We start from the raw sequence: 27,555 nt of genomic DNA, 5'->3' as shown, positions 1-27,555 counted from the left end.
GCATGCGAACGCCTTCGTTAGCTTTACTACATACTTGTATATATGTATATGTAGTATACATATAAATTGCCGCGCTAATACAGCGCTTTATATGCAAATGTGCCACATATTGACTACCACAGTTTTATGTCACTGCGCTGCCGCGCAAGCTACTAGCCCGCAGTGTTATTAAATATATGTATATATATAAAAAAAGTAATAAATAAATCTCTCAATAAATTTGCTAGAAAAAATGCAAAAATTTAACAAAATAAATTTAATTGAATTATACTCAAATGAGCTTCTTATATAATTGTTTTATGTACATACATATATACATACATATGTATGTATTGGCGCTAGCGGTATTAAAAATGCAAAATCAAGCTGATCGTGTTAACAGTGTCGCTTGTACATACATACAAATATATGCACATATGTTTATTTTACGGCATAAATTGAATATTAAAACTTTTGTACTAATGTCAACGCGACAATTTACATGTTTCTGTAAAACAACTGATTTTATGATGCAAAAACAATATGTGTCTGTTGTAGATGTTGATTATGATACGGCAAGAAATCGATGCTTAATTGGAAGTTATATGAAATTTATCGAAGAGCAGTCTTACACTTTGACCACTTTTGGAAATGTCAAAAAAGGTGGAAAGTACTTAAAAATTGGAAACTAATATACGAATGATGTTTGAAACTTATAAAATGCGATAAAAAAATATATAAAATAAAAATGATTAAGTACATACATATAAAACAAAATTCACACAAAATTAACCTTAAATAAATTAAGCAAAATAGACTTAATTCAAGTTAATTACAATAAATTAAATTCACTTAATTAAATTAAAAAAATTTAAATAAAATTTAAAACCAATCTAAAATTAATCGAATCGAATTATTTAAAAAAAAAAATAAAATAAGTTGATTAAAAAAATTTATTAATAAATAACTTAATTAAATTAAAATAAATCAAATTTAATACAGTAAAATAAAAATGAATTTAATAAACTGAAATTAAATAAATCAAATTGAATAAAGTAAAATTAAATTAAAACAAATTAAATTAGATTAAATAAAATTGGATTTAAATAAGTAAATTAAATTTAATTTGATTTAAATAAAATAAAATTAAATAAGTCAATTAAAATATCAATTTATTAAAAAAAAAATTAAACTAAAGTAAACGAAATCAAATTTAACCCAATAAAATAAAAATTAATTGAGCAAAATGAAATCAAATTGAATAAAATAAAATTAAATTAAAACTAATAAAATTATATTAAATTAAATTCAAATAAATTAGCTCATTAAATATAATTTTATTAAAAAAAATAAAACTAAATTAAATAATCAAATCAAATTAATTTAAACTAAATTAAATCAAATTAATATAAACTAAATTAAGTTAAGTTAAATTAAATTAAACTAAATTAAATTGAATAAAATTAATTGAGTTTTAATAAAAAAATTATATTAAATTAAATTTAATTGAATTAAATAAATTAAATTTAATTAAATTGATTTGAAAAATATTTAACTAAATAAATAAAATAGAAAACAAAAACATAGTAAAATTTAATTTACTAACAACTTTTTGTTTATCATATACATATGCATATATGTATGTACATACATATACAACTGCGTTCGAAATAATAGCAGTGGCATAATCCAGAATTCAAATGAAGCAAAAAAAATCGTGTAATTGTTTTTTATTATGGGTTATTATTATTGTATTTAATTGGCTGATATTCAAGCTTAAAAGAAACATAAAAATAATGATTTTATTAAAATAAAATAATAAACAAATTAAATTAAACTAAATTAAATTAAATCAAAATAAATTAAATAATTTACTAATTTTTTTAATTATGTACATATATAATAAAAGTATATAATAAAAAAATATAAAAAAATATTTTATTAAAATAAAATAATATCACATAAAATAAAGTAAAAGTAAATTAAATTAAATTATTGTAAATAATAATGAACAAAATTAAAAAATCTCAATAAACTTTAATTTACTAAATTTGTTTAAAATCATACATACATATACATACATATGTATGTATGTACATATTAGACACACGATACAAAATGTAACGCCTTGTAATAACACGCTTACTGAGGCTTATACCGCTTTGACATGCTTTTGTCGCTTTCTTTTGTTATTATTTGTATCGAATCGCAGCGCGTAGGTGGAACTCATTTGCATTTTAAACTCAAAGCACAAAACAAATGAGCAAACACGTAACAAAAACAACAAAGAATTGCTATTAAATAAGAGAAAATAATAATATCGATCGCTAACCGGCGATTACCGCCGATCGTGCTACTAGCTGTTGAGTGGCAGCTAACGGCTTGCCACAACATTTAGCTGGCGCAAGCTGCAGCTGTTACAGTTACTTTGAAATTGGGCTTTATTGGCTCAAAATTAAACGTTACAACAGCTATAAACAGCGAGTAATGCATCGCACCAAAACAATAACAATAAATACTACTACTACAAGCCACCACCCGCACTTGAAGGAAAACCAAAAACGTTTTTTAACTCACCGCACAAAATGAAATTGCTCATAAACATTAAAATTAATGTCACTTGTGTTGTGTGTTTTGGCATTTTCGTTTGAATTTAAGGCAAATGGCTGGCCAAGCGGCGACCTCAGCGGCTTTGCCGATCAGTCGATTGGTTCGCTAGCTGTGACTTCTGTATTGTTTTTTCTTGTTGTTGTTTCAGGAATTTTGCGCCGCTTCAGCAGTTTTTCGCTTTAGCTTTGCCCTTTTTGTTTTCATGTTTTTTTCTTTCCGTATTATACATATTTTTTTCCAGCCTTATTATCAACTCACTCGGTGCGCCAAAGCTACTGACGAATTTATGGATCAATTTAGGTTGAAAAGAAATTAGAGATCGTTAAGAATTCAAGCGTAGTAAAACAAATTTATTTATTGTTGTATTCAGATTGTTGTTGTTACTGACATGGTGAGGCCGCTGTATTTGTATTTTTCCTTTTTTTTTGTTTTTTTTTTCTTGATATTGTCAACGGCGCTGTCGTCTTTTTCGGTGTGCGAGAATAGAGTTATTATTGTTGTTTTTGTTACAATATCTTTAGTCGTTGCAGCTATGCGACGCTTATTTTCTACTTATATGTTTGTCTGTAAACATTTTATTATTGTCATATCTTCGCTTTTATTTAACGATATCGTGTGTATGGCTAGCAAACTTGTTATTTATGTCGTTAACGAGCAAGTCGTAAAATGTTTTGAAATCGATGTCTGCGCCTTTTCTTTCGCCTTCAACGCGCTAATATGAAACAAAACTCCTTCTCAAGCGCAGAAAAAGCCACTAAAAATACCGCAATGTTTTAATTTTCGTTATGTCGATTTTTATTATATTGAAATCAAATGCGTGTTATGCAAAGAACATTTCCATTTTTTTCTAAAGTCGATCAAAACGAGCGATCGGGGGAAAGTATATGTGTGTGTATGTGTGTATACATACATATATAAAATATATTTAATTTACATATATGTACATACATACATACATATATATATTTCTATATGTCAATATATGCATATTTGTTTGGCTTTTTATTTGTTGTTTTTTGGCTTGATGGATTTGCTTGGGAATTTTATTGATTTCTTCCAAAAACCGGTATATAAAAGCGCATACATACTTACATATGTACTAATGAATATGCATACATAAACTGACATATGTATGTATGTATGAACATATGTGACATTTTTTGGGTCAACAAATTTATTACTCGAATTTTTATAAATTTGCATTTTATGATTTTTGATACAAACGAGATTGAGTGATAATGCCACAACGAATTAAGTGACAATACATGCTTCAAACTTTTTGTATTTTCAAATTTTTATACTCTGAATAGCGTCTAGTAACTTAGCCACGAAGCTTGTATCACTGCGAACCAACAGTTTTTTAGGATGTACATAGATCTGAAATCTTGCACACATCATCTCTCCCTAAAAGTGCTAGCTGTCATATCAACAGACCCATCTAAATCAAGTTTTTGTATGGAAAACTTTTTTATTTGATAAGTTATCTTCGCAAAATTGTACAGAAATCATTGTCCAAAGTGAAGCTATAATATTCGAAAAAATCGTTTCGATCGGACTACTATAGCGTACAGCTGTCATATCAACTGACACATCTACTTTAAGTTTTTGTATGGAAAACTTTTTTATTTAATGAATTTTCTTTACACAATTTAGCATGAACTATTGCCCGAACTAGTGCTACAATTTCCGAAGAAACTGTTCAGATCGGAACACTATAGAGTATAGCTGCCATACAAACCGACCCATCTGAAACAAGTGCTTGTATGGAAAAGTTCCTTATATTATAATGTATCTTCACAAAATCCGGCAAGAATTATTGTCCAAAGCCAAGCTATAATATTTATCAAAATCGTTCAGATCGGTCCACTACAGCATATAGCTGCCATACAAATTGGCCAATAAAAGTCGAAATAAAGCTGCTTTTATACCCATTTATGCTATAAGAAATGCATTCATGAAGGGTATTAAAGCTTCAATGTAGCCGCAGTTAACGCTTCTGCTGATTTTTTTTTTAATTTTGGTTAAAATTTTTGTTAAAGTTTTAGTTAACATTTTTGATAATAATATTTAAGCGCAATTTTTGCTAAATAAAATTTCTGACTGAGTTCAATTAATAAAATTAAGTAGGTTTCTTCCAAAAAAAATACTTCCTTTCACAGATATTTAGCAACATATGTTTGCATGAATGTATGTAAGTTCTTATGTATATCCTTTCGCCTTAACAAATCTATTTTTCTTTTCTCAAAATGCACCGCGCGAGTTCAGTTAAACTGAAGGCAATAAGTGGCAAAAAATAAATAAGATATTTTTGACCCATACAAACACTTGCATTATATATTTTTTGCGGCCACATGCCACTCATGAGTTCCAAATAATATTAATAAAATAGAATGTCAAAGAAAATTGTATGTAAACAATTAAATATACTTTGTCCACTGCGCGGCAGGAAGTCAATGTTCGCATTAAATGCTCTCTTAGCATTGCATAAAAGATGCCACAAATGTCAACGCAGCGGTTATGCCACATGCCAACGCTGTCAGGCAGTGACCAAACCGACTTGTAAAGGCTGCGACTAAATGCAACAAAAAAACTAAGTGAATTTGAAATGTTTTTATCTTTTCTGCTATGTCTTTTAGTAACATAGGAACAAATGTCGCCGTGGTGGCGTTGGCGTTGCATGCCACAAAAGGTCGCTGCACAAAGACGACACAAAGTACCAGAAAGAAAAGAAAATGTACTTCGAGTCTGCAGTATTACCATGCTGCAGCGAAAGACAAGACTGCAAAGCGCATGAAATATTACTAAGCACAGATAGAGAGGTCAAGGAGCGTTGCTTTGCCAGCGCTGTAGCAGTAACTAAGCAGCTAAGGAGCTGTACGACCACCCTCGGTGTTGCAACGAAGACATATTGCAGAAAATTGCAAGACACATTGTTGTGGCCAAAGCTATTGTAGTTGCTAGCTGCATTGTTGCTGTTAGACAAGGCGAAGCAAATTTGTCACAGACGGGTTGTATTAAAATATGACATCAAAATTGGCGCTGTGGTTGCCATAACAATTCTCATATAAAATAATGCCTTAATATCGCTTAATCTATATACATATGTATATTTAGAGGATTCTACTAAATCTACTTACCGGATTCGCATAGAAGGGCGGCTGCTCAGTCGCTATGCCCGATAGATACGCAGACATGCCCTCCGGATACACGCCTATCGGCACACCACCCGGCCCCGTGACAAGTCCGCCGGCGGCCGCCAAACGCTGGTAGCTGAGCATATCATATTGACATGAGCACAGCGTTTGACCGCTAACGGGATCCGTGTAGATTGTGCGTCCAGTATCACAGCAACGATTTGAGCCCGGCGTACCTGGCGGCGGTGGTACACCGCCAGCACCAGGCGCACCCGGCGGACCACCAACCAGACCTGGTGGCAAGCCAGGCGGCCCACTACCCGGTGGACCTATAACCGAAACCGTTACACCACTACCTGGTCCACTCGCGCTGAGACTAGCGCCACCGGGTATACTACTGCTGCCATACGGTGTGGCAGCTGTTGAACATGGCGATATGGAGCGCGCGCCCGGCGGTACTGTAGATGTTACGGCCATTGGATTACCGTTGGCGCTGTTGTTATGATGATGATGTGCGGCGGCAGCAGCAGCAGCTGCAGCAGCGGCGGCGGCGGATGTGATAGTTAGCGGCGTTGCTACTGTGGACGTGATGCCCTTGGTGAAAGGCACGACGTTGCTGTTAATATGACTGTTGTTGTTGTTATTATTACTAATGCTGGTATTTGGTGGTGGTGGCACAGCGCCAGCTGCGGCTGCTGCAGCAGCAGCGGCGGCGGCGGCAGCAGCGGCAACAGCGGACGCAACCGAAGCGGTGAGTGTGGGTTGCGGCGCGTTGGCAGCGGCTACGGTGTGCGTTGCGTTGGTGCTAAGATTGGTGGGGTGTTGTTGGATCGGCGCGACGGGTTGTGCGGTGGCGGCTGTGGGCGATGCAGTCGGTCGAGTTGAAACGGCGTTCTGTAACAAAAAACAACAAGTAACGGAGGTGTAAATAAACTTTTTTTTATAAAAGATTATTAATAAAGTGAGGTAAAGGGCTCGAACTGGTAGCACGGTAGGGCTTTTTATCTCTGCCACCAGGCAGCGCGGTGCATGCACAAATAGTAAATATATACATATGTATGTATGTGTAAAAATAAATAGAAATTTTAATTAAAAATGTGTGTACCGTTATCAGCTGCAAGCATTGCAAGGGACGCACGCGCTGATAAGCAACTTCAATTGTTGTACCAGCTCCGGTAATAACTTTTTTCCAATAAATTTTATTTACAATTATTTGTTAAGTTGTCTCATTTGGTATCAACAAATCAATATCAAGTCAACAAATCGGTGACTCCGTATGCACAAGTTTGTATATCTGTGCGCTCAAGAGCTGGAGCTTCAAAGGCGTAGCCGCTTACCGACAAATCATGTAATAGATTGACAGTATTGATTTAAATTACACGTTCCAAAAGGCTTAACAACAACAATACTGCAGTGTAGTATAAACACCAACATACACCGGTGCAAAATCTAAGTGCGGCAAACTGCCATGAACCGGCTTTTACTGTGCACGAGCTGCAATTACTAGTACCGAGCGCTGCGCTGCAGTAAGGGCGCAGCGCCACTAGTGCAGTGAAGGACCTCTCAAGCGCTATCGTAAGACTGGACACGTGGTTATCTACGAAATATCGTTAAGTTGAAACATCAATAATTGTCTTGGTGCTGATTTGGCAATTAAAAGGTACGTTTGCTGCCAAACCAGTTTTTGCTAGGCCGACGCTCTAACGCCGAAGTAATCTTAAAGTAAGGTTTATCGATTCATCTTTTCATTTAAGGTATTTAAGATGCTCAGGAGCTTAGCGACAAGTGAAAGAAGATAAGACCTTATAATAGAGTGACAGAAAATCAGTCTCAGTTGATTTAAGCGGTTAGATTAGTATTTTTTCAAAAATTAAAATTTTTTTGACTTAGCGACCGGCGTCGCAAGGGCCGAGTTTAAAATATTTTTTACCAAAAATTTTAAAATTTCTTTATTAATGGTGTATGTGTGTAAAAATAAAAAGTTCTAATAAAATATTTCATTTTTTATATTTCAAATTGTATACATATGTATGTGTTAAGAAATTTAGACTAACATGTTCGGTTGTAGCAACCCGAAGTTAGCAAAAAAAGTTCCTCTAACATCACAGTAGCAAAATGACTGTAAACTAATGTAACGCCACGCCACATTAGCTTCACAGCCACATAGAAAAAATGTCTACAACACTGTAAATAAACGCTTAATATTGCAAAATAACTGTAAATCGATAAGTTTAATGTAAATTACGACAGTAATACCAACAAAAAACAACCTGCCAACATTCTAAACATTTCATGTTGCATACACGTATTATTTGAAGCGCGTGTGGCACTAACGCGATATCCGTGTTCATTTGCAACCGACAATATGGCATCGTGCACAAATGCCGTAAAAGTAGAAAACTTCTTCATAGACGCGCATTTAACAACATTTGCTTGACTTAACTTGCTTTGACTTGTTGGCGGCGTTTGTTGACGTTCAAGTTGAAGTTGTTGTATTCGACTTGTTTCAAGTGACAACTGAAAGTGTTTGATTTGTTATTATTTGTAATATTACAGCTCATGTTTTCAGCGGTATTTATTTATTTATTTGCTGTATGCACTTTATTTGTTTAATAAATAACAACGACATATACACATACCAATACACATGTATTTATAAGAGAAAGCATGTATGTGTATGAAAATATTGTATGGCGAACAAGCTTGTTTATGTGACATTCGCTCTAAGCAACAGCCAAGCATTTATTGACACAGCAAATCGAAAACATATCCAACACATAATGTATAAAGAAAACATAAGAATATATTGAGAGAAAAAAACTTAAAACTAAATACAAACAACTGCACCGATCATGGCCGGCAATCAGTTTGATTGAACATGCTTTGAATCTGCCGCTCCTGTTTGTTTACTTGTAGCGCTGCCCCTGCGTTATCGGTGAGCAAAGCCACTTTGTCGTCGTCGTCGTCATCGTCTTTGACGTCGCAGTCATTGTCGATATCGCCATAATCTTTGCGCACAGCTCAACCAGCTAATAGTTGGCTGAGATTACTTTACTTACATACTTGCATGTAGTTTTTGTATCAATATTTGTTGTTGTTTATTCAACATATTAAAGTCGCCCATTTTAAATTCCCTCCGTATGCTATTACATACATATATAGCATAATATGTGCCTGCGTTTGTTTGTTGCTGTCTGACAGCAATTGTTTAGAATTATTATTTTTTAATCGCATATGGCCACTTGAGCACGTCACTTCTTTAGTGGCTCTGCCTTTTTCCACCAAAAAAAGCTGTAAATAGTTCACTCGTAGACATAAGATAAGCGTTAGGTTTTATACTTTTATATGTACATATGTATGTATAAACATAGTATTACTGGTATAAGTGTATCTAATATTGGGAGTTGTACATTGGTATTGATTTGTTTGGGGCATGCCCCAAGTCCCTTTTAAAGAGTTAAGTAACGTAAATTTTAAAGTTTTTGGTGTCAATATGCTTATAGTTGGAAAAAGTTTCAGATGAGTTGTAATTATATAGTTTTACACCAAATTAAATAAAATATATTTATCGTGCTCAAAAAGCATTTCTTCTATAGGTGTGAAATATTGGGTAGTCGAAAATGTTTCTTCGTATTTTGTCAATTCGAGAAAGTTGAAAAAAAGTTACAGCTGTTCAAAAATGAGTGAAAATAATGAAGAAATTCGCTATATTTTGAAATTTTTATATAAGAAAGGGAAGAATGCCATGCAAGCTACCAATGAAATTTGTGAAATTTACGGAAACGATGCTGCCGGACCAGGATGTGTTAAGTTTGCCGCAAAGTTTCTAGCACTCAGCTGGAAAAAAAGATCTATAAATTACATAAATTTATATAATAATGATCTTCGGGACGAGCACGATTTACCATAGTCATGTCCGTCTGTCAATCTGTATATGCGCGAACTAGACGCCTAGTTTCTGAGATATCGAGCTGAAATTTGGCACACATGCTTTTCTCTTCAAGATGCTGCACATTTGTCGGAATCATCGCTATTGGACCACATTAGCATATACCTGCCATACAAACTGAGCGATCGAAATCTTTCCCTTTCTTCGAAAACTCTTTTCTTTGACGAAATATTATCACGCAATTTGGCGTGGATTATTGTTCAAAGCAATGGTACAATCTCCAAAGAAATTGTGTAGATGTGATCACTATAGCATATAGCAGCCATTTGAAATTCGGTAAAGCGCAGCCAAGTTTGACAATTAATAAATGAAGAACCGTTGTATTCAGTTATTTCAGTTATGAGTCAAAATTTACCTTAATAGGCAGTGATGGAATGTCTTTTGGGCGAAGGCCAGTAAATAAAGGATATGATCATCGTTATTACAAGAAAATGGTTAAGCATGGAGGAGGCCATTTCATGGTTTGGGGCTGCTTTTCTGCCAACGGAGAAATACGTCAAGCCTTGGTTTAAAGCAAACAACCGTGATGTTATGGAATGACCACCACAGTCCGTTGATCTCAACCCTATCGGCGATGAACTTTTTCATAGATTCCAAGAAGCTTGGCAACCATAGATAATTTAATTGCCTCAATGCCGAAAAGATATGCCGAAGTAATAAAAAACAATGGATTTGGAACAAAATATTAATAAAACTTATTTTTTGCCATCGTTTTCAAAAAGTTGCATATGTTTTGTGAAAAAAAAAACATTAAATGTCATAAGCAAAGAAAAAAACATTAAATGTCATAAGAAAAAATCTGAAATATATATATATTTTATATATGATACATAAATACACTTAAAAGTGATAAAAATCACATACTCAACAACTTGCAACGCTGTGCCAACATGCGCTGCGATATAATTTATGAAGCAGAAAACAGAAGATTTTTGCAGATAATAAACCGACGAGATGTTCTTGCCAATCGTGCAAGCAAAACAAATGTTGCATAACTTTTCGTTTAATCACGCTATTTTTATCATTATTAATACATATGTATGTATGTTTTTTTATAAATAAATGAACACACATTTGCCACGCTGTTTGCCACAAAGCCGAAGAATTAATTTTGCAGCAAACCAAAATAGCATTTCAAATGAAATAGAAAATTCACCGACTACAACAACTCGAGATAAAACGATTTCGCTGCTGCCACTTGCAAACATACAAACATACATGCTTATATAAGTTGGCAAAGAATGTCGCTGCATGTAAGTACATATCGACGAGCGTTACTTGTACGCTTAGGTAAACATATGTACTTTGAACAACGCTGAAAAATGCAACAAATTTTAATCAACTCACTGAAGACGCGCCGAAAGTTGAAAAAAAAACAACATTGGCAAGAACATCTATTGAACACTATTGAACAGGAGTGAAAAAATGGGGACGGTCACAGCGCGCCAATAGACTGACTGATAAGCGCGTTGCGGCTGCGAATCACACAGCCGACATGCGGTCGCGCGGGTGGTAAGCGGCGGCAATTCATGTCGCGTTGCCAACACTTGTACTTGAACGCCAGAATGCTGTTATTCCCCCGCAACGACACTGGCATTTATGTATTTGCTGTTGCTGTATGTTAATGTAGACGCTTGTAGGTGTATGAAATAGCAAACATACAAACATACACACAAATATATGCACATACATATATGCATATGATGATAGCGGAGGTGATATCGCGCCGCACAAGCTGACAAAACAGTAGCGCATGTTTTTCGCCATGTCAATGGCGGATATGTTTGCTGCACACTGATTGTGGCAACAATGCCAGCAGCTGTTGTACAACATGAAAGTTGTAATTAAAAATCAATTCGAAATGCCATGCCAAAGGGAGCAATGCAAACCACAAAAACAAAAAAAACAGAAAAAAAATCATTATAAAAGAAATTGCAAAAAAGCAAGTAAATGAAAATTGCGCAATTAAACGTTTTACGTTGAAAATGTAGCAAAACAAAAACAAAGCGCTGAATTTCCTTTATAATTTCACATAAAGTCAGTCACTCACGTTGAATGCAAACACTACGCGCCGCAAAGTCGACTCGATTTTAATTGAAAATGTGGCATTGCCGCTGACATGTACATATGTATGCATGTAAATGGCGGCGCACATACAATTACCTTTTAGCAATTTAAAGAGACACACACACATACACAAACATACATGTAATTATATATGTGTGTAGCTAAGCGCATTTTGCTCCACTGTGGCGTCGGTGATTTATTGCTCTGCGACTATTTATATTGCAGTTCCTTGTATGCATATGTGCATTATTGTGGCTAACGGCAACAAAGTGACCACATTTTGCATAATTTTAATGACAGTTAATTTGAATTTACTTAATAATTCTTTAAGTGTTATTAAATATTTACAGACTGTCTACTCTGTATGGCAGTAGCTGCAGACTTAAAGTGGTGGAAATGATTAAAATTTCTGTGACAAAAATATTGCATAAAGTTTTTAAAATATTTAATAATTTTTAATAATTTTTTTCAAAGTAAGATTCATAGTTTTTTACTTTATTGTCTTTTATATACGAGTTTTATTTATATAACGAAATATTGTTAATGCTGCAACAATAAAATATAATAATACATTTGTGAAGTAATTTTATTTTTTAATAAAATTAGCTCGTTTATATATTCTAATAACATTTTCAAAAAAAATTTATAGTAAATCTTAATAATGAAAAATAATTTCAAAACTTTACTTTAATAAAAAATAATCAATTTCAAACTTTTTATAAAGCTTGTTATTTTTTTTTTTGAATTTTCCGAAAAAATTTATTTAATTAAATTAAAAATAAATAAAATTAAATTAAAATTTAATTTTTTTGATATATATTTTTTTTTCTGAAAAAATAAGGGTAATTGTACACCAAATTTCGCCAAAAAATTTTTTGTTGCGTGTAAGCTAAAAATAAAAACACCAAAAACTTGAAAATTTAAATTTTTCATATAAGTTCTGTGGTTATATAATTGTTGAAATAATAATGGATCTCTTCATTAGCTACAACTTTGCTAACTTTTTTCTATAGAACTCTTAGTTTCGTCTGTAATCGAAATTCTTCTTCTTCTTTATTAGCGAAATTAATCACTTTTAACCCTTAAAATTTAAACCACGCCTCTTTCCTTCCTCTTCTTGACCTCTGGTCAACCGTAAATAGTTGCCCTTTTCATTTTCATTATTTGATCCTTCGTTTCGTGTTTCAATTTGCTATGAATTTTTTTAACTTTTTACCATTTCCAAAGGCTTTTGTACTCAACTCAACTCTATTCTCTATTCTACTTCTAACTCAATTTCTAATTTCTACTTCTGTTCGAAAGAAAAATATTTACTACAAGTATTTACTCCCATTGTAAAAAAGATACAGATTTTTTACCCTAACAAAACTTGGCGCTCTATCTTACTTTAGCTGTAACCTTTGCTTTACGACTTCACTAATTATAGATTTCTTTAATTATAGCCGATTATCTACAGCCACGCTGTCAACACAATTTATTTTAAATTTATCTTTTTTTATGCGCTGAGTTTCATAAAAAAGGTAATCGGAGTTGCAATCTCGCTGAATTGAAAAAGAATTAACGAGTTATATAAATACAGTAAATCTCCACGAGTATATTTTCGGCAAACAGTGGCGATAACCAATGACGTACCAATAAGTACTCGTACGTACATACATATGTATTGGCTGTCAGCAAGTGATAAGCAATATGATTCACGTGCATATTTTTAAAAGTTTGCATTCATTCATTGATTTCGCTTCGAATATAAAATTAGGCGCTAAAAATATATTAAAGAAAAATATTGATAATAAATAAATACATATGTACATACATATGTAATATTTAAATAATCGCTTGTAGCTCAAAAAGCGTGCGTATTTCAAAAAGTGCTTACTCATGGCATATATAATTAAATATGTTTAATTTCCCATTGAATACTCGCATAGAATTTTATACCAGAATTTAGTTAAAGCTGCAAATTTGATTCGGCAATTGTTGTTGCAACGAAATAAGCACTTTTATATTTGAAAGTTAAGCTATAACTTTTGAAACTGACTACTAAGCGAATCACCATTCATTTTTAAGCAAAAAAAAAAACATTTGACAAACTTAAAAATTTCCACGCATATCTGCATAGTTTTATATAAGCATTCATCGGTTTTTTAACTCCAAACTTTCAACAGTTCTTCTTTTGGTCATAAATTATCTCATCATAATAAAATCGGTGCACTGCATTGATTGAAATTCACTCAATCAGCTCACACTAACTAGCCGAAATAACGTGATTTTCTATCACACATAAAGAGTTGAACTAATAAAAAAATCAATAGAGCAATTAAAATCACCAGATACTGGGGTGTTAATGCTTGTATTTGCCATTTGTGCAATTTAAATCATTCCGGTTTCGGTTAGTGGAAAAAATGCTCGTAAATTGCGATTGTGATCAATAAAATGAAGTTTCTTTACCATGAGCTCAAAAATATAACTATAAAACTATAGTGTAGTTTGAAAAAATTAAGCCAGTTTTATGATTAGTTTTGAATATATATTTTTTATACTTTTGGTTTAAAATTTAATGCAACACGTGTTTTTTGGGCAAGCACATTTTTAATATCACATGCTTTTTGGTGGTTTCATTTTGTAATTGAGCTTATACCCACCTAAAATGCAAAATAACGTAACATCACTTTTCATAAGTCTACAGGCGAAGGAAAAACGATATATTAGAAACACCTCATATTGAAAAAAAATAAGTTTTAGTTATAAAATGATTATATCTGTTAGTGGCAGTTGAAAATTTTATGCTACATATACATATGTGTATAGATAAAATAAATCTAATTTGAACGGTTAGTTAGTCAAATTATTAAAAATTATAAAAAACATTATTTTTGTCTCTACTATTTGCTGCGAAAATTTCTATAAAATATTTAAGATTTTTCGAAAATGTATAAAACCATAATTTTGAAATAGAAATGCTGCTGAATCCACAAATTTTTAAAGAAAATAATCAAGAGAGAAGAGAAATATTCAAAAGAAAAATATAAGCTCGCTCATGAGTTGACAAAGTCATCGACGCCAAAACAGCCTGTATACAATATGTACATATGTATATACACGATTTCTCATATAAGAGTTATTAATTTTTAATTTGGGATACACAATTTTTAAAAGTCATTTTCATTATTGTTTAAGTCAAAGGAAAATTTTAAAATTTTTATATTAAACTTTAAATTTTATAAGAGCAGATATGGTTTCTACCGGCAAAATATGCTCTCACAAATAAAACTCTCATTGAAAAATGTGAAATTAATTGTCTACAGTTCTTCAAATTTGAAACTGCAGTTCAAAATATATGTTATTATTCGCAAAATTAAAAAAAAAATTATTAAGGAAAATATTATGACTGGCTGCCGTGTTGATAGGTATACAAGAGTTTGGTTAGTTCAGTCTCAAAACAATATCAAAATTCTGCTTTAGTATTATGTAGGATATTTCGAATGAGTAAAGCTTGTCATAAAAATACATAAACTTTTCGAAGACATACTACTGTAATCAAATTGAAAGGTTATTTTTGTCCATCAGGCATCAGAGACGTTAACTTTTTATATTATTATAAAGTATAAATATTTTTGATTTTGAAATAAGTTGAAAGCAACCACAGTCGATTTTGTTTGAGTCTATCAAGCAAATTGATAACAAAACACTTCATATGCTGTTGGTTATTTACAGAAAAACTTTTCCCATTTTGAGAGCGGCGGCAAACACTTGAGATGAAACTTTATACTGCACTCTTACTGGCTATCTTCAGCAAAATACCCGCACGTGCAGCTTTAAAGTGTAACTTCGAATGTTATAGGCGATTGCGAAACATGAAATATTTTTGTTTTCATAATTGTAGAAAATTTTAAAGGCAAATGTAACATTTACAGAATGTAAAGGCAAATGTAAATTTACATACAAAACAAAATGTGTACTCATGGCTCACATTAATTAATTTAGGATTTAAGAAAATCATTGAATTAGTTTGAGCAAATTGTCATTATTGAGTCGAAATTCTAAAAGATATTATTTTTTTTAACAAATTTGTGTATAGTTTGTAAATAAGGGTATAAAATGCTAAACTTTTTTTAGAAAATTTTTTGGTAAAAACGAAATTTTATACTTTCACAAATGATTGCTGTTCATTCTTCAATCTATTTGTCAGTCTAAATTTTGACATGCGTTAATGAAACCGTGTGGCAAAGGCATAATAGACCGTAGGTCGCAGTACAAAACCTTAATTTTTTACTATGTACATAAGGTGTATTCAAAAAATAATGGGAATTTTCTCGTATTTTTCTCTTTTTGAAAAAAAAATCAAATCAACAAAGTCTCATTCCATATTATGTACTTCTGCCAACACCCTTCCAATCGTCGAAACATCTCTCGAAAACTCAATTTTGGCACATCATTTGCTCTTTCAGCGATTTTCATCAATTTTGAAAACGACGACACATTAAGGCTCGCTTTATTTTTGGAAATAGAAAAAAGTCATATGAAGCTATACCTGGTAAACATGGAGACTGGTCGTTACAGTATGGTTTTTGGTCAAGAATTCACGATCAAGTAACGAAGTGTTAGCTTTTAACAAACGAAAATTACCAGGCTCTTAAAAACAGATCTAACTTTAACACCTGCTATAGACCATGAATACAGCTAACATTTTATCGTACTTTAGGGGCATGTTCTCAACGTATTGAAAACAATTGACAATTGAAAGGGCAAAATTTTAAATTTTTATATATTTTTTTTCTGAACCTCTTATATACATACTTATATGTATGTATGTACATACATATATATGTACATGTAAATGTTTCTATAGTACACATACATATATCTGTAGTACATATATTTCAAGCAAGTGAAATGGATCTCTCTCTCCATTAAATGCAAATTTAGAGAAAAAACATTGAAAAAATTTGTATTTCTTAACGTTTAAAGAAAAATATTTAAATTTATACGCACCATTACTAAACACACACCACTGTCATTACTGTGCACTGTCATTTAATGTTATGATTTGGCGAAAATAATAAAAATGTAATACTATTTATATTAACTATGCAGGCGTACACGCTAAACCGCAACAATTATTCAATGCAATTTTTTGCCTGCATTAGTTTCACACGCTTATTACTTTTTGTTTCTTACTAGAACTGCAATTAATGCCACAGCTTACACGATTAGCACAACAAAGCGGGTAATCACCGGCTCTGTTTACACTAATTTTGCGAGAGTAATAATTTTTTTCTGGTTTATTTAAATTTACTTATTATTTGTGCACTTTCCAATTAATCCAAACGATATATAAACACATTTGTACATAAATCCATGTAAACAGTTAAAGCTACCGGCGCTAATTTTTTTTCTTTGTACAACTTGGAAATTTTCTCCACGCACTTTTGCCGACGCAATTTTCTAGTTTACTGGCACACGCACGATTTGCTGTTTCTTCTTCGTTACAGAGTCGAGTTTTTACTTTTTGCCAAAATTTACGTTGTTACGCCTAAAAATCACACCGTAAATGAATTTCGTTTCAAAATTTTTACAGTTAACACTTTTTGGCAGCACACAAATTAATATTGAAGATTTCGTTAAGCTGCCGTGTGAACGCGATTTGGCTAAACACAAGCTAGTAGTAGTTAGTGTTTGATGTGGCGCACTGACAACACTGATTGACGGCGGCGGGCCAGTGGGCGAGCGCACTAACTACCCGTATAGTGTGAAATCGTAACAAACGGCAGGCACTGGCTAACCAACAACTGACATTTCGTTCGACGGCGTACGACGGCGGAGCGAACGTGCGAGCATATGCGAGCGACACGGCACGACGATGCAAACAATCTGCGTAACAGTCAAAAGTAGACTAACATGAATTTCCAACATGAGCAACTACAAAGTTGTACAACAAATGGGAATTACAACACGACGACACGATGATGATGACGACGACAACAACAGCAATGCGCCAGGCAATGTACAACGACAACGAACTACTACGACATCGACATAAACATCAACAACGACACGATGTACAGCCACAATAACAAATGAAACGAAAAAACACACACACACCCATACATACACAGAAAACAACAATAACAACAATTGGTTGTACAAGTAAAGCAACGATAATGGTGATAGCATGGCTGGCTGGCTGACTGGCTGCCCGCAGCGCAGTAGCTCGCTCTGTTGTTGGTGATATTAGTGGCGATGGTGATGGTGGTGGGTTCAGCTCTGCTACAACAATACTCGTAGCAATAATGAGTGCCAAACAACAACAACAACCACCAACAAAACATGAGAGTACATCAAGAAAACATCAGGCAATCGCAGCAGTAAGACACACAAATACATGTTTACGCAGAGGCAAGCACACACACACACGCATACACATCCAAACGATTGTTTGCAAAGGGAGTAACGAAAGGTTAGCGGAAGGTAACTAACGAATTGACACATAGATGCACCACTACATAGAGAGCGTAATTTTGTAGAGCGCGTGCTATACAGGGAGAGAGTGAGAGTGTTTTACTGCAGAATGAGTGTACCAAGAGAGCGCATGCAGATACCATATGAAGTGCATAAAAACTGTAAAATTGCATTTGAGCGTGTCGTTGAGTTGAAGAGCAGATTCGTTCTGCGACTACACTCGTGCAACTGTGTAGTAGCAACAAATATGTGTGCGTGTGTGTTTGCAACAGTGACGTGCGGTGTTTTAAGAGAGTTATAAGAAAAGTTAAATACAGCATATGTAATAAAGAGTAACAACAATCAAAAGCAAATTGAAGAACAAGAAGTGTATAAAACTACAACAACAACAGCAAGCAATAACAAATGATGATAATGCTAAATGAGTATGTACACATACATTGCAGAGTGGAGTTGGACAAGGAGTTTATTTTGTAACACACAACAACAACAAAAGTACTAACAGCAAAAAAGTATGCCCTGCAGCGCGAGGTATTGGCCAGCAAATGTGGCATACACAATTGGATTGCTGCAAGCGGGGTGGTTAATTGGGGTACTTGTAAAGTCCAAAATACACATAGAGGAATAAACTCGATTGCAGCAGGAATAAACTTATGTATTTACAAACGTACTGTAATGAATATTGATATTCGCAGAAATCGAAAACAATAACAGTCAGGTAAATAGTTGGTCATAGGGAAGTTTATTGATCTATAGGTTCATGTAGGAAATCGAAAAAGTTATAAAAAGGTCGCTTAATAAAAAATTTGTATTTCTATTAGTATTTGTAAAAATATTAATGTTTTGTTAAAGCCTTCAAAACTGTTTCTGAAAAATAGCGTATCGAGTAATTTCGATCCACCAGTGTTAACGCAGTTTATTACTTTAATATTTTAAGCAGCCTGCAAAATCAATTATTACTAAATAAAAAAGAGCTTACGCATACAGTATTTAAATTTTTATCACTAAGATATAATAAATGTTGAAATAATTAGTTTTTAAAGTTTTTAAAGTTTAGAAAATAATTAATTTCGCTAATATTAAACGTATTTTTTAGAATGGTGTTTTTCCAAAATGTTTCCACTCTCAAAGGAAGAGTTTTGAAGATATCTAGTTCCAATTAGGAGAGAACATTTTTAACAACATTCGCTATCGCGCTATGCAAACTTCCTATTTTTTCAAAGAAAAATTTCAAATTTCAAATTTCAAAAAAAAGCTTCCATAGCGCGTTAGCGACTTTCCTACAGATTAATAATATTTTTGAAATTTATGTTTTAAATCAAAGTCATCGTAAAGGACCTTTTTATGTGGTATTTCAACAATTTATTTATTTATTATACACCCAATAAATAAACATAAACAAATCATTTTATATTTGCATGAATGTATTTATTTATAAAAAACTGGACGGATTAGTTAATTTCAACATTAACAAAAAAAAAAAATTGCGAAAATCTGTGATTTGTCAGAGGGTCACACCGATAACTTAAACGCGTTTTTCTCAAAATGTTGTTTTCAAAGACGGTGACCAACATAATTAAAAAAAAGCTAAAACGATTTGTCTCAAATTTATGGTGAAACGGCCATTTTGTCAAAAAATAGTATTTTGCTTATTTCTTAGATTGATTACTAGGTTAAACATTATTTTAACGAAATCTAATTGGTTTTTTACCCCCACCCCTCCACTTTGATGGTCGCAGTAAAAAAGGGAATTTTTGAAAATTTATATCAAATAATAAGTAGATGAAATAAAAGAGTGAGCATTTAATCATTTGATAGGGTCCTTTTTTTGTATTTTCTGAGATAATGTAATATATATTTTTTATTCCAACAGAGCATAAATATTTCAACAAACATTGAGCCTACTGATTAAAAAAAAATAATCCGACATTTTGACGTGAGAATTTTCGATTGAAAATTAGACTTTTTTCGATTTGAAGTCTATTTACTCCAAAATACTCAGATCGCTGGTGAATTATGTTTATTTTCTTTTTTTTTATTTTATCTTTCATTTCCAATGCCTTTCAGCCTACTATGATTTTTTTTTTTTTTCGAAAATTATCTACCCTGTTCAAAGTAATGCTGCTCAGAGTATTAAATAAAATATTTCTACTTGGAAAGCTGCGCAAATTTCTGTGCACTAATGTGAACACATTTTTTTCATTGTTGCAACTTGCTTACTTCCTAATTAAAGAACGTGTCTTCCTAAGCAGTATTTAAATCCTTAAAAGCCGACGGCGGAACTGACTTGAATCCAAGAAATTACTACATAAAGTGAGTGACATATACCATATGATTCACGCGCAATAGCGACTCTCTATGTAAAGCAGTATAAAACCAGCAAAGTTTAGTAAAAGTAACAAAAAATATGAAAACTTCGTAAAAAACAAATACAAAGAAAACTGTAATCCTTAACGCAACCGCACGCCACCTTTCACAACAGATTTGAATGCATTGCTCTCTCTTATAAGCTGATTGTAGTGCTTTTTAAACATTCGTTCTCTTCAGATTTATTTATTTTTGTTTTACACAATTATATTACTTGTTGTTGTGCAACGTTTGCTATTTGAGGAGTGTGTGGCATGAGCGCTCGCTCATTCATGCTCACAACGAGAATGTACCTACAAGATATCGCTTCGTACTACACTAACAGCAACAACAAAAACATGCAGCACAGATCATGTGAACAACATGCAGAGACATAAATACATAGATACATATGTACATCTGTACAAATAACATTGATACACCGAACAGCGACAGCAGCGTAACATCGGCAATAATGATAATCATTAAAGTGGGCAGGCTGCTGCTACCACACTGCCTGCTGCCTTAACGCTGGAACACCAACAACAGCAGCAACAAATGTGGCAGACAATTGTAGGCAAAGGTTGAACGGACACCGGGCAAATACTTACTAGTGGTATATAGTTGTTAAGAAGATCCAGCATTGAACCGGTTGTGTTGGACGTCTGTATGTATGTCCCAATATATGTGTGTGTATGTTTGTGTGCTCAACAAAACTGTATCTACAAGATACAATACAACCAACGTCGTCGTCGTCTCATATCTATTGTGGCCATAAATAAAATATCTACAGGCAAACAGGCAGGAACACGCGAGAGCAAAGTAGCCAAAGAGTGCGCCATAACGAGTGTGAGCGAGAGGCAAAATGTGACAACGAAAAATCGACAACACGAATCAAAAGAAGCGTTGAATATGAAGCAGAGCGGTTAGATTACAGGGGAAGCGGTGCGCTGAGGTGCCGACGTAGCAGCGTGTATGTGCGCGCTGGGCGTTGAGTAGCGTAAGCGACAGGCAAGCAAAAGGAAGCAAAATGTATGACTGGTCGCAGCTTTGGTTGGGGCGGTGGTTGAGCGCATGTAGACGCGTACATACACACATACACAGTTTGTGTTTGTGTGTTGGCAAGGGGTGCGGTGCGGTGCGGCGCGTCGCATTAACTTCATATCGCGCACAAGTGAGCGAGTGAAAAAGAGAAGAACATGGAAAAAATTAACTTAACAACTAGAAAAATGGCTGTTATTGCATGTTGCGCTGTAAATGCCGCTGCCACTGCCACGGCGCGGTAGCATAAGCACTACGGCAACAAAACATGAAAACAATAACTACAACACGATTGCTGACATACACACACACACACATACGCATTTATATGTTTGTATGCATGTGCACTTATAGAGCGGCGCGCACACGAAAGTATGTTGTTGGTAGCTTTGTAAGCGCAATTGAGTAGACTATGTTGCGCTTAGTCGCGCTTTTTTCTATGTTTTTACGGTTGCCACAGCGGTGGCTGGCGAGGGTAGCTCCCCTGTGTGTGCGCGCTTCCAAATGAGAAACAAGAAAAATTAGAAGCAGCAAGACAACAAGCGAAAACAACGGTAGCTACAATATACAAGCATTTGCGCGCACACATACAACCACACACCAACACATGCATACATATATGTACCTATGTATGTACATGCATGTAAGCATGAAAAGGGGTGGGCCAGCGTGTTTTGGCTGCTCGAATTGTGTGCGCTGATGCGTCCTCTGCTCGGCATCGCTAGTCGTCGCGTTAACCTTTACATCTGGCAGGGGGCAGTGGTTGGCGCGCGCTTAAGCAATCGCTGACAAGCATTGAGCATTGAGTGAATTTTCTACTTTTTTCAGTTTTTTCCGCGCGACAATATCTGCTAAGCGTTACTGCTGTTGTGTTGTTAATATTGTAATGTGTGTGTGCGTATGCGTGTACTTTTACCATTTAATTTTTTTTTTTTTACTTTTGTCTCATACATACATATACATATGTATGTACATTTTTGCCCAACCATGCGTTCTGGGTTGTAGTAACGCTTGTTATTATTTGTAACTTCGGGGTTATGCTGCTACAACACGCTGAGTGACTGATGAGCTAGTCAGCTTTGTGGCCTTTTTAGTTCACAGCTTTCATATTTGTGTGGCTATTTCGTGCTTTTGTCTAATTAATTGAAGTGGCTGCATGAAATCGGTAAGTATTTCTATATGCCGTTGTGTTGGTGTCAGAGCGAGATAGCACAGCTGTTTGGCATGATCCTCGCGTTGCTGAAACTTTGAGACTTTTAAGCATGTGTTTGTGCGTTGTAAGTGGAAATTCATTGCTTGTTGTCGTTGTGATTCTTCATATGACGATCCTTATGGAAATAAACTGGTCTCTTCATATATATCTAAAGTCGTTGAATCCAATATATTGTGAAAAATATGTACTCTAGCTGCTATTTTTGCATTTTATTTTATTTTTCTGAATGTTTAGACAATTTTCAAATCGTTCCAAGGGTGCCTAAAATTCATCGGATTTTTTTTTAATATGGTACATATGAATATGAAATATATGTACACACTTAGATGCGAAATTCAGCACGGGATAAAAATTATAAAAATACATATGTATGTACATACATACAGTGTGCGACAAAACTAAAGCACGGAATCTACCTTGTCGGTATTTAACCGAATAAAATCATAAAATAGGCATTACATGATGTTTTATTGATTTGTATTATTAGTTCATGTATTCTTCTTTTAAAATTAGTAAGAATTAAACAAATTAACTTATTGAAATATTATATAAAATTAAATATCTGAAGAACTTCAAAAATCTGGTGCGACAAAACAAAAGCACATAGCCAATAATTCATATTAATTGCACATTAATTGTTTGTTTAACGGTTTTTAATGATCAAAAAATGTTGAATATGTGTAGTTATTAGCTAAATAGAAAAATATTAGTGCATATTCAGTTTCAGTTCGTTATTCAAAATGATTGGTTGTATATTAAAGTGAAAGATATATCAATGGCTCGAAATAACTATTCTGTTCATTTTAGTAAAAAATTTGTTAAGGATTTTAAGAAAAGAGAATCGGTTATGACTATTGCAAAAGAGTTTGGAATAAATCATTCTATTGTTTTCCGAACATTTAGCCGATTTCGCAAATAAAGCTCTTTGGTTACAGCGCATAGAGGTAGACGGCCACGGAAAGCAACCGAACGAGAGGATAAGGGAGTCATTCGGGCAATAAAAAATTACCCTTTTATATCGGCAATATCTATTGTAAGACAACTACGGTTAAATATATTACAGAGCTCCATACAACGTCGAGCTGTCCATGGGGGGTTTTCATGCTACCTGTAGCAAGTTAGTGCAAAAAAGCCGTATTATTAATTTAAAGAACAGACTGGCGCGATTGGAATTTGTGAGGATGCACATAAATTGAACGATTACCAAATGGTAAACTGTACTTTTTTCTGGCGAACTGAAGTTTAATATCAAAGATTGAGATGGGCTGAAGCTGGTAGGCAGACCGAAGGGACAACGCCTAAATCAGCGCTATAAAACAAGCGCGGTGAAACATGGTGGAGACAATGTACTAGTGTGGGGTTGTTTTCCAGAGAATGGAATTGGGCCAATTCATTATATAAACAGTACAATGGACAAATGCAAGCATAAAAATATTTTTCAGAATATTATGCTGCCGCATGTTGCAGAAGAAATGGTTTTAAAATGGAGTTATCAACATGACAACGACCAGAAACATACTGCTATTTGTGTAAAACAGTGGTTTGTTGATAACAGGATTGAGGTTTTGAAGCGACTCGCACAATCACCTGATCTCAATCCCATAGAGAACCAATAGGAAATTGTAGATCGAAAAATCAGACGTGAGAATTGTAAAAATAAGGCCGTTTTATACATACAAGTAAAGGTAGCATGGAAAAGCATTTCCTGCGACACATAAAATAAATTAATTGAGCCCATGCCTTGTCGATGTCCACGTGTATTGAAAAATAAGGGATACGCAACCAAATATTGAAAGACATAAATTTTTCAATCATAAAACCCTTTCGTGCTTTAGTTTTGTCGCATCAGATTTTTGGAGTTTTTCATATATGGAATTTTATATATTTTCTTAATAAGTTAATTTGTTTAATTTTTACTAATTCAAAAAGAAGAATGAATGAACTAGTTATAAAAATAAAAATAAAATCATTTATAACATACTTTATGATTTTATTAATTTAAATACCGAGGAGGTTGATTCCGTGCTTTAGTTTTGTCGCACACTGTATGTATGTATATTGAAATATTGAAAATTTGAGTTTTAAAAATTTTAAATTTAAAGTGTTGCAATATTTTTATTGTTGCAATATAGATTCAATTATATATGAGAATATTATATACAAAAGTTTAAGTTAACGGTATAAAATACCTTATTGAAGGTAATCAGTTTTCTAAACATGCCTCTTTAAGGATTGGATAATAGTAGACCATATACAGCTGCGAGCATTGAAATAGTAGTGGGTGTTAGAGCTTTACATATCTGTGAGTTATGTAACATGCCAAACAATTTTAACATCCATTGAAATGCGAAAGTGGATCATATTTACCAGGCTATGTTTACCACTAAAAATATTTAGGTTTGAATATGTACAAGACATGTTTATTTAGAAGGATGTATTTATGTATGAAAATTTTGGGGAGCAGTAAAATAGTAGTAAAGTACTAAAATTTTTTTTTTTTTAAATACTGAAGGATTTTTGCAAGTTTCGTCTATAGGAGATCTTAGTACTTGGTAGCACGGCCATGATTTTTGATAACAGCAATACATCGCTTCTTCAGAGAATCTACGAGACTGTGGCATCTTTTCAGTGGTATGCTCTGCCATGATTGCTGCACTACGGTCCACAATTCGTTGTTGTTTTTGTGTTTATCCTTCCACACGGCTTCTTTGACATCTACCCAACGGTTTTCAATAGGATTGAGGCCAGGGGATTGAGCTGGCCTATCCATAACCTTAACTACATTGACCCGAAACCACTATTTTGCCACCCTACTGGTGTGCTTCGGACCATTATCCTGCTGAAATATCCTTTTCAGCGGAATGTCTTCTTCAGCAAATAGTATCATAAAAATATGCTGCATTATATCCACTATAAGTATCGGATATTATGCCAGTAATCTTATAAATTGGGACTACACAAAAAAATTTGACCTGTAATATAAACAACCCAAACCATGGTATTCAAACCGCCATGCTTCAAAGTTTTTGTGCAGAATCTGGGGTCGTACTCTGTATTAGGGAAGCGTCTTAGACACTGACAGGACCCTTTACCGCCGTATGGAACAACTTTCGACACGTCTGTCCACAAGATGCTACGCCATTTCTCAATCGGCCAATTCAGGTGTTCTTTGGCGAATTTAAAACGTCTTGCTACATGATTTTTTTTTAATAACGGTACTTTTCGAGGACTGCGGACATATAAATTATGTTCATGTAGAAGTCTTCTCACTGTATGAACACCGCAGGCCAGGTTAAGTTCATTCCGAATCCCCATAGCTGACATTCTAGGTCGAGTCTTGGCACATCTTACAACTATTCGTGTAAAATTCTCAGAAAGAATCCGTCTTGCGCCGCTTTTTCGTATTTTATTTATAAATAATTGCATTGTGAATCGTTGTGGCTTAACACCCTACAAGTCTTTCCACTCCCTTGTAGGATTTACCGTTGTTTATGACAGATTGAATCCATTCTCGTTTTTCTTCACTACAGAGCTTCCCCCGGCCCAATAAAAAAAATTTACTAAAAATGATCTGTTTGTAATCAGCTCACCGTTCACTACTATTATATTGCTCGCTCATAAAAACAGATATCCCAATAAAACTGGCTCTAAAAAAGTAACGGTAAGTGTTGCACACTTATTTTTGTGAATAACAGGACCGTTATACTTCAGAGAATATAACTAAAATAATGATCGAAGGCAATATCATAAAATAAATAAAATTTAAAACAAAACTCTCTTGGCCAATAGGCACTACTATTTCAATGCTCGCAACTGTACATATGTATGTACAATAGCAGCACGTCGGACGAAGTCAAAAACCGTGTCCACGACATTCGGGTCTACGTACCTCAAAAAAAAATGTAAATGTTAAGTCAATTATTTCTTTAAAGCATTACATGCAACCCTTCATATATGTATGTATTTGTAATAGAGATATAAAAAAAACTCTGATAGTGCTTTTGAAGGGAAAATTAAGTGGCAATATCTTGTTACGCATATTCATGATAACGACACATTTTTGACCGAAGTTTGTTCGATGGAAAATTTTGTTGCCGCATTAGATGTCTAAAAGAACTGAATTAGGGGGTAACATGGGTTTATGGGTTTCTAAAAATTGGACTTATTAAAGTCTACAACACCTCAACAATATTGTCCTAAATTTTCAAGTTAATCCGAGTAATAGTTTCGGAGATACAGCCTTGAGAACTTGGGCGCTCGAGGCAAGCTAGGCTAAGTGCGCCGTCTTTGAATGCGTTTTTCTCGAAACTGTGTTTTTGAAGTCGGTTGGTTAGACTTCGCAAGAACTACTCAACCCATCTTCATGAAGTTTTATACACGTTTTTAATATACAATTCTCAAAAACTTGGAGGCACGATTTTTTTCGATTAAAACTATTTAAAAAAAAATGTCGCGAAATTTCCGCTGAAATTATTATTTTTTTGTAAAGATGTAAGTCATAAATCTAATTTTCAGTTTTCGTCCAAGTTCTGAGTTAACATTTTAATTAAAAAACGTATTTTTTCACTTTAGATGATCCTGTAAGGCTCGCCACAACGCGGCCGCATATTTTTTCCGAGGGAAGACTGGAAATGGCGTCGTTATGGCCGGGTTTCTAATATTTTTTTTTCAAAAATTTCAGAATTTCTCTGTTAAGAAGAACTTCTGAAGCCATCAAATATAAATATGTACATATAAGACGCTTCGAAATATTTCTA

The 27,555-nt window shown here is 33.8% G+C and overlaps 1 protein-coding gene across 2 annotated transcripts in view; it reads right to left on the bottom strand.

Moving 5' to 3' along the window:
• LOC105232853 (homeobox protein araucan) overlaps positions 1-27,555 on the bottom strand; it is a 168,746-nt gene that overhangs the window by 23,780 nt on the left and 117,411 nt on the right. The window contains exons 1-2 of one of the 2 annotated variants that reach the window (XM_011214730.4): positions 16,732-17,871; positions 5,727-6,617 (exon numbers count right to left, since the gene is read on the bottom strand). In XM_011214730.4, coding sequence (XP_011213032.1) covers positions 5,727-6,617; positions 16,732-16,773 — 933 coding nt within the window. In that variant the 5' untranslated portion in view covers positions 16,774-17,871. Of the gene's footprint in view, positions 1-5,726; positions 6,618-16,731; positions 17,872-27,555 lie in introns of those variants that run through there. The other variant, XM_049457337.1, reaches the window with a different exon arrangement.

The sequence above is a fragment of the Bactrocera dorsalis genome, chromosome 5 (assembly GCF_023373825.1).
Source record: "Bactrocera dorsalis isolate Fly_Bdor chromosome 5, ASM2337382v1, whole genome shotgun sequence".
Classification (NCBI taxonomy): domain Eukaryota; kingdom Metazoa; phylum Arthropoda; class Insecta; order Diptera; family Tephritidae; genus Bactrocera; species Bactrocera dorsalis.
The sequence above is the reverse complement of the archived record's forward strand: the minus strand, read 5'-3'. Positions and strand labels throughout refer to the sequence as shown.